The sequence below is a fragment of the Pseudochaenichthys georgianus genome, unplaced genomic scaffold, assembly GCF_902827115.2.
Source record: "Pseudochaenichthys georgianus unplaced genomic scaffold, fPseGeo1.2 scaffold_373_arrow_ctg1, whole genome shotgun sequence".
In the NCBI taxonomy this organism is placed as follows: Eukaryota; Metazoa; Chordata; class Actinopteri; order Perciformes; family Channichthyidae; genus Pseudochaenichthys; species Pseudochaenichthys georgianus.
The window spans coordinates 35,001-44,003 of record NW_027262963.1 but is presented as its reverse complement, the minus strand read 5'-3'; the positions used below and the strand labels follow the sequence as shown (position 1 = coordinate 44,003).

Below are 9,003 nucleotides of genomic sequence, written 5' to 3'. Positions count from 1 at the left end.
TGTTGTTTACGTCAGGAGACATCTTGTTTACGTCAGGAGACATCCTGTTGTTTACAGGAGAAATCTTGTTTACGTCAGGAGACATCCTGTGTTTTACAGGAGAAATCTTGTTACGTCAGGTTGTTGTTTACGTCAGGAGACATCTTTGTTTCCGTCAGGTTTTTTTACGTCAGGTCTTGTTTACGTCAGGTTTTGTTTACGGGAGACATCTTGTTCTTGTTTACGTCAGGAGACATCTTGTTTACGTCAGGAGACTCCTGTTGTTTACAGGAGAAATCTTGTTTACGTCAGGTTGTTGTTTACGTCAGGAGACATCTAGTTTACGTCAGGTTTTGTTTACGCCAGGAGACATCTTGTTTACGTCATGTTGTTGTTTACGTCAGGAGACATCTTGTTTACGTCATGTTGTTGTTTACGTCAGGAGACATCTTGTTTACGTCATGTTGTCGTTTACGTCAGGAGACATCTTGTTTACGTCAGGAGACATCCTGTTGTTTACAGGAGAAATCTGTTTACGTTCAGGTTGTTGTTTACGTCAGGAGACTTGTTGTTTACGTCAGGAGGACATCTTGTTCACGTCAGGTTGTCGTTTACGCCAGGAGACATCTTGTTTACGTCAGGTTTGTCGTTTACGTCAGGAGACATCTGTTTACGTCAGTGTTGTCGTTACGTCAGGAGACATCTTGCTTACGTCAGGAGACATCCTGTTGTTTACAGGAGAAATCTTGTTTACGTCAGGTTGTCGTTTACGTCAGGAGACATCTTGTTTACGTCAGGAGACATCCTGTTGTTTACAGGAGAAATCTTGTTTACGTCAGGTTGTTGTTTACGTCAGGAGACATCTTGTTGTTTACGTCATGTTGTTGTTTACGTCAGGAGACATCTTGTTTACGTCTTGTTGTCGTTTACGTCAGGAGACATCTTGTTTACGTCATGTTGTCGTTTACGTCAGGAGACATCTTGTTTACGACATGTTGTCGTTTACGTCAGGAGACATCTTGTTTACGACATGTTGTCGTTTACGTCAGGAGACATCTTGTTTACGTCAGGAGACATCCTGTTGTTACAGGAGAAATCTTGTTTACGTCAGGTTGTTTGTTTACGTCAGGAGACATCTTGTTTACGTCAGGAGACATCTTGTTTACGTCAGGAGACATCTGTTTACGTCAGGTTGTCGTTTACGCCAGGAGACATCTTGTTTACGTCAGGAGACATCTTGTTTACGTCAGGTTGTCGTTTACGTCAGGAGACATCTTGCTTACGTCAGGTTGTCGTTTACGTCAGGAGACATCTGCTTACGTCAGGTTGTCGTTTACGTCAGGAGACATCTTGTTTACGTCAGGTTGTCGTTTTACGTCAGGAGACATCTTGTTTACGTCAGGTTGTCGTTTACGTCAGGAGACATCTTGTTTACGTCAGGTTGTCGTTTACGTCAGGAGACATCTTGTTTACGTCAGGTTGTCGTTTACGTCAGGAGACATCTTGTTTACGTCAGGAGACATCTTGTTTACGTCAGGAGACATCTTGTTTACGTCAGGAGACATCTTGTTTACGTCAGGAGACATCTTGTTTACGTCAGGAGACATCTTGTTTACGTCAGGAGACATCTTGTTTACGTCAGGAGACATCTTATTTACGTCAGGTTGTTGTTTACGTCAGGAGACATCTTGTTTACGTCATGGTGTTGTTTACGTCAGGAGACATCTTGTTTACGTCAGGTTGTTGTTTACGTCAGGAGACATCTTGTTTACGTCATGGTGTTGTTTACGTCAGGAGACATCTTGTTTACGTCAGGTTGTTGTTTACATCAGGAGACATCTTGTTTACGTCATGTTGTTGTTTACGTCAGGAGACATCTTGTTTATGTCATGTTGTTGTTTACGTCAGGAGACATCTTGTTTACGTCATGTTGTTGTTTACGTCATGTTGTTGTTTACGTCAGGAGACATCTTGTTTACGTCATGTTGTTGTTTACGTCAGGAGACATCTTGTTTACGACATGTTGTTTACATCAGGAGACATCATGTTTACGTCGTTGTTGTTTACGTCAGGAGACATCTTGTTTACGTCATGTTGTTGTTTACGTCAGGAGACATCTTGTTTACGTCATGTTGTTGTTTACGTCAGGAGACATCTTGTTTACGTCAGGTTGTTGTTTACGTCAGGAGACATCTTGTTGACGTCAGGTTGTTGTTTACGTCAGGAGACATCTTGTTGACGTCAGGTTGTTGTTTACGTCAGGAGACATCTTGTTTACGTCAGGAGACATCTTGTTTACGTCATGGTGTTGTTTACGTCAGGAGACATCTTATTTAAGTCAGGTGTTGTTTACGTCAGGAGACATCTTGTTTACGTCAGGTTGTTGTTTACGTCAGGAGACATCTTGTTTACGTCATGTTGTTTACATCAGGAGACATCTTGCTTACGTCAGGTTGCTGTTTACGTCAGGAGACATCTTGTTTACGTCATGGTGTTGTTTACGTCAGGAGACATCTTGTTTACGTCATGGTGTTGTTTACGTCAGGAGACATCTTGTTGACGTCAGGGTGTTGTTTACGTCAGGAGACATCTTGTTGACGTCAGGTTGTTGTTTACGTCAGGAGACATCTTGTTTACGTCAGGAGACATCTTGTTTACGTCAGGAGACATCTTGTTTACGCCAGGAGACATCTTGTTTACGCCAGGAGACATCTTGTTTACGTCATGGTGTTGTTTACGTCAGGAGACATCTTGTTTACGTCAGGTTGTTGTTTACGTCAGGAGACATCTTGTTTACGTCATGTTGTTGTTTACGTCAGGAGACATCTTGTTTACGTCAGGAGACATCTTGTTTACGTCATGTTGTTGTTTACGTCAGGAGACATCTTATTTAAGTCAGGTTGTTGTTTACGTCAGGAGACATCTTGTTTACGTCAGGTTGTTGTTTACGTCAGGAGACATCTTGTTTACGTCATGTTGTTTACATCAGGAGACATCTTGCTTACGTCAGGAGACATCTTGTTTACGTCAGGAGACATCTTGTTTACGTCATGGTGTTGTTTACGTCAGGAGACATCTTATTTAAGTCAGGTTGTTGTTTATGTCAGGAGACATCTTGTTTACGTCAGGTTGTTGTTTACGTCAGGAGACATCTTGTTTACGTCATGTTGTTTACATCAGGAGACATCTTGCTTACGTCAGGTTGCTGTTTACGTCAGGAGACATCTTGTTTACGTCATGTTGTTGTTTACGTCAGGAGACATCTTGTTTACGTCATGGTGTTGTTTACGTCAGGAGACATCTTGTTTACGACATGTTGTTGTTTACGTCATGTTGTTGTTTACGTCAGGAGACATCTTGTTTACGTCAGGAGACATCTTGTTTACGTCATGGTGTCGTTTACGTCAGGAGACATCTTGTTTACGTCATGGTGTCGTTTACGTCAGGAGACATCTTGTTTACGTCAGGTTGTTGTTTACGCCAGGAGACATCTTGTTTACGTCATGGTGTTGTTTACGTCAGGAGACATCTTGTTTACGTCATGTTGTTGTTTACGTCAGGAGACATCTTGTTTACGTCATGTTGTTGTTTACGTCAGGAGACATCTTGTTTACGCCAGGAGACATCTTGTTTACGTCATGGTGTCGTTTACGTCAGGAGACATCTTGTTTACGTCAGGTTGTTGTTTACGTCAGGAGACATCTTGTTTACGTCGGGTTGCTGTTTACGTCAGGAGACATCTTGTTTATGTCGGGTTGCTGTTTACGTCAGGAGACATCTTGTTTATGTCGGGTTGCTGTTTACGTCAGGAGACATCTTGTTTACGTCATGGTGTTGTTTACGCCAGGAGACATCTTGTTTACGTCAGGTTGTTGTTTACGCCAGGAGACATCTTGTTTACGTCAGGTTGTCGTTTACGTCAGGAGACATCTTGTTTACGTCAGGTTGTCGTTTACGTCAGGAGACATCTTGTTTACGTCAGGAGACATCCTGTTGTTTACAGGAGAAATCTTGTTTACGTCAGGTTGTTGTTTACGTCAGGAGACATCTTGTTTACGTCAGGAGACATCTTGTTTACGTCAGGAGACATCTTGTTTACGTCAGGTTGTCGTTTACGCCAGGAGACATCTTGTTTACGTCAGGAGACATCTTGTTTACGTCAGGTTGTCGTTTACGTCAGGAGACATCTTGCTTACGTCAGGTTGTCGTTTACGTCAGGAGACATCTTGCTTACGTCAGGTTGTCGTTTACGTCAGGAGACATCTTGCTTACGTCAGGTTGTCGTTTACGTCAGGAGACATCTTGTTTACGTCAGGTTGTCGTTTACGTCAGGAGACATCTTGTTTACGTCATGTTGTCGTTTACCTCAGGAGACATCTTGTTTACGTCAGGAGACATCTTGTTTACGTCAGGAGACATCTTGTTTACGTCAGGTTGTTGTTTACGTCAGGAGACATCTTGTTTACGTCAGGAGACATCTTGTTTACGTCAGGAGACATCTTGTTTACGTCAGGAGACATCTTATTTACGTCAGGTTGTTGTTTACGTCAGGAGACATCTTGTTTACGTCATGGTGTTGTTTACGTCAGGAGACATCTTATTTACGTCAGGTTGTTGTTTACGTCAGGAGACATCTTGTTTACGTCATGGTGTTGTTTACGTCAGGAGACATCTTGTTTACGTCAGGTTGCTGTTTACATCAGGAGACATCTTGTTTACGTCATGGTGTTGTTTACGTCAGGAGACATCTTATTTATGTCAGGTTGTTGTTTACGTCAGGAGACATCTTGTTTACGTCAGGAGACATCTTGTTTACGTCATGGTGTTGTTTACGTCAGGAGACATCTTATTTAAGTCAGGTTGTTGTTTACGTCAGGAGACATCTTGTTTACGTCAGGTTGTTGTTTACGTCAGGAGACATCTTGTTTACGTCATGTTGTTTACATCAGGAGACATCTTGCTTACGTCAGGTTGCTGTTTACGTCAGGAGACATCTTGTTTACGTCATGGTGTTGTTTACGTCAGGAGACATCTTGTTTACGTCATGGTGTTGTTTACGTCAGGAGACATCTTGTTGACGTCATGGTGTTGTTTACGTCAGGAGACATCTTGTTGACGTCAGGTTGTTGTTTACGTTAGGAGACATCTTGTTGACGTCAGGTTGTTGTTTACGTCAGGAGACATCTTGTTGACGTCAGGTTGTTGTTTACGTCAGGAGACATCTTGTTGACGTCAGGTTGTTGTTTACGTCAGGAGACATCTTGTTTACGTCAGGAGACATCTTGTTTACGTCATGGTGTTGTTTACGTCAGGAGACATCTTATTTAAGTCAGGTTGTTGTTTACGTCAGGAGACATCTTGTTTACGTCATGGTGTTGTTTACGTCAGGAGACATCTTGTTTACGTCATGGTGTTGTTTACGTCAGGAGACATCTTGTTTACGTCATGGTGTTGTTTACGTCAGGAGACATCTTGTTGACGTCAGGGTGTTGTTTACGTCAGGAGACATCTTGTTGACGTCAGGTTGTTGTTTACGTCAGGAGACATCTTGTTTACGTCAGGAGACATCTTGTTTACGTCATGGTGTCGTTTACGTCAGGAGACATCTTGTTTACGTCAGGTTGTTGTTTACGCCAGGAGACATCTTGTTTACGTCATGGTGTTGTTTACGTCAGGAGACATCTTGTTTACGTCAGGTTGTTGTTTACGTCAGGAGACATCTTGTTTACGTCATGTTGTTGTTTACGTCAGGAGACATCTTGTTTACGTCAGGAGACATCTTGTTTACGTCATGGTGTTGTTTACGTCAGGAGACATCTTATTTAAGTCAGGTTGTTGTTTACGTCAGGAGACATCTTGTTTACGTCAGGTTGTTGTTTACGTCAGGAGACATCTTGTTTACGTCATGTTGTTTACATCAGGAGACATCTTGCTTACGTCAGGAGACATCTTGTTTACGTCAGGAGACATCTTGTTTACGTCATGGTGTTGTTTACGTCAGGAGACATCTTATTTAAGTCAGGTTGTTGTTTATGTCAGGAGACATCTTGTTTACGTCATGTTGTTGTTTACGTCAGGAGACATCTTGTTTACGTCATGTTGTTTACGACATGTTGTTGTTTACGTCATGTTGTTGTTTACGTCAGGAGACATCTTGTTTACGTCATGGTGTTGTTTACGTCAGGAGACATCTTGTTTACGTCATGGTGTTGTTTACGTCAGGAGACATCTTGTTGACGTCAGGTTGTTGTTTACGTCAGGTTGTTGTTTACGTCAGGAGACATCTTGTTTACGTCAGGAGACATCTTGTTTACGTCATGGTGTCGTTTACGTCAGGAGACATCTTGTTTACGTCATGGTGTCGTTTACGTCAGGAGACATCTTGTTTACGTCAGGTTGTCGTTTACGCCAGGAGACATCTTGTTTACGTCATGGTGTTGTTTACGTCAGGAGACATCTTGTTTACGTCATGTTGTTGTTTACGTCAGGAGACATCTTGTTTACGTCATGTTGTTGTTTACGTCAGGAGACATCTTGTTTACGTCTTGTTTACGTCATGTTGTTGTTTACGTCAGGAGACATCTTGTTTACGACATGTTGTTGTTTACGTCAGGAGACATCTTGTTTACGTCGGGTTGCTGTTTACGTCAGGAGACATCTTGTTTATGTCGGGTTGCTGTTTACGTCAGGAGACATCTTGTTTATGTCGGGTTGCTGTTTACGCCAGGAGACATCTTGTTTACGTCATGGTGTTGTTTACGCCAGGAGACATCTTGTTTACGTCAGGTTGTTGTTTACGCCAGGAGACATCTTGTTTACGTCATGGTGTTGTTTACGTCAGGAGACATCTTGTTTACGTCAGGTTGTTGTTTACGTCAGGAGACATCTTGTTTACGTCGGGTTGTTGTTTACGTCAGGAGACATCTTGTTTACGTCGGGTTGTTGTTTACGTCAGGAGACATCTTGTTTACGTCGGGTTGTTGTTTACGTCAGGAGACATAATGTTTACGTCATGTTGTTTACGTCAGGAGACATCTTGTTTACGTCATGTTGTCGTTTACGTCAGGAGACATCTTGTTTACGACATGTTGTTGTTTACGTCAGGAGACATCTTGTTTACGTCAGGAGACATCTTGTTTACGTCATGTTGTTGTTTACGTCAGGAGACATCTTGTTTACGTCAGGAGACATCTTGTTTACGTCATGGTGTTGTTTACGTCAGGAGACATCTTGTTTACGTCTTGTTGTTGTTTACGTCAGGAGACATCTTGTTTACGTCATGGTGTTGTTTACGTCAGGAGACATCTTGTTTACGTCAGGTTGTTGTTTACGTCAGGAGACATCTTGTTTACGTCAGGTTGTTGTTTACGTCAGGAGACATCTTGTTTACGTCAGGTTGTTGTTTACGTCAGGAGACATCTTGTTTACGTCAGGTTGTTGTTTACGTCAGGAGACATCTTGTTTACGTCATGGTGTTGTTTACGTCAGGAGACATCTTGTTTACGTCAGGTTGTTGTTTACGTCAGGAGACATCTTGTTTACGTCAGGAGACATCTTGTTTACGTCAGGAGACATCTTGTTTACGTCAGGAGACATCTTGTTTACGTCAGGTTGTTGTTTACGTCAGGTTGTTGTTCTGCTGAAGTGTAAAGCAAGAGAGCAAGGTGTGTGTCTGGACTGAGTGCTGGGTCTGAACGCGTCTCGCGGCGACTGGAACTCACCTTTAGAGATAGTTAATGCAGGAGACCACTGCGACCTCAATATATCCAGGCAGATGCTGCCGTTACTGTTAATATTTGGGTGATAAATTCTTGTAGTGAAGGCGACCTGAAGGAGAGAGGAGAAACACACAGCAGCTCAGACCAGAGAGAAGCCTCGACACAACGACGTTACCGCCTCAGTAGCTGAGATCAGAGGCCCTGGTGAACCCGGACTGGGAACAACAACTCTATAAATGCTTTAAAACACAACAATTCTCAGATGCTCTTTGCTAAATGTATCAAGTGTTTCGCTTTTTGACAAGAAAAATACTTTCTGTAATAAAAGTGGTGGATTCACAAAACAAAGAAAGACATTTGCAGGAAAACCACTGGATGGAAACCACTGGATGGAAAACCACTTAAATATTCTTCTGCTGCGTTCACACCGGACGCGATGCGAATATTCGCTCTAATCGCTCGAGTTTCCCCGCGGCTGCCAGCTGTGTTTACTCGCATCATTCAAACAGGATGCGCTGGCTCGGGGGCTACAACTACAATAAGATGAACATATTTGACCGTGATTTAATTGTAATACACGTTTCAAAATGATGCCGAAGTAACAACACACTGATACCGGTTAGTGAACACCATGAGTTAATGCTTTGAGTCTGCAGACAGACGGCAGAGAAACACCTTTTAAAATGCGTGTTTTCTGAATGGAGATCGGCTAAGCTAACGTTATATATGCTCCGACCGTCCACACTCACAACAACGGCCACAGACATAAATAAAGCAGCGACTGTGTTCGCCATGACACAGACAGTCTGTGGTTTGTACTTGTTTAACTTCTGTCTAGTTTCTGAACAGATATGAGGAGCTGTGAGCTCTGAGTGCTAACAGCTAACACAGGGTCTATGCAGGAATCCTGAAGTCAAATTTAATACCTTTTTTAAGACCCTTTCTATACATTTTAAGACCTCATCGCAACTTCGAGTTCAAACCGGTTACATTGGCGACACACTTAACCTCACATTTCCTATATTGATTGTAAGATAGCTCAACTAAACTGAGTGCAGACAGACTACTGAAGCCTCCTCTCCATATGAACGTCAACCTCTCGGTGAAGGTCAGGTTTAATGCAGCATGCTGCTTTGTTGCTTCTGTACTCTGTGCTCTTTCATTCCAGTAAAACTCCTCAGAAACCAGTATTTGACCAATAAACAAAACAATTGCCAAAACTTTGAAATATTAAATATTAAACTTCATGAGCTTCAGCGGGGTAATGCCATATAGGAGCTCCCTCACAAATACCCAGGGGTTAAAG

The 9,003-nt window shown here is 42.5% G+C and overlaps 1 protein-coding gene across 1 annotated transcript in view; it reads right to left on the bottom strand.

Moving 5' to 3' along the window:
• The window catches only part of LOC117442235 (ubiquitin-conjugating enzyme E2-17 kDa-like), a 34,091-nt gene that overhangs the window by 9,975 nt on the left and 15,113 nt on the right, over positions 1–9,003 (bottom strand). Inside the window, exon 5 of the mRNA XM_034078236.1 lies at positions 7,701–7,806. Within this exon, the coding sequence (XP_033934127.1) occupies positions 7,701–7,806 (106 nt within the window). The remainder of the gene's footprint in view (positions 1–7,700; positions 7,807–9,003) is intronic.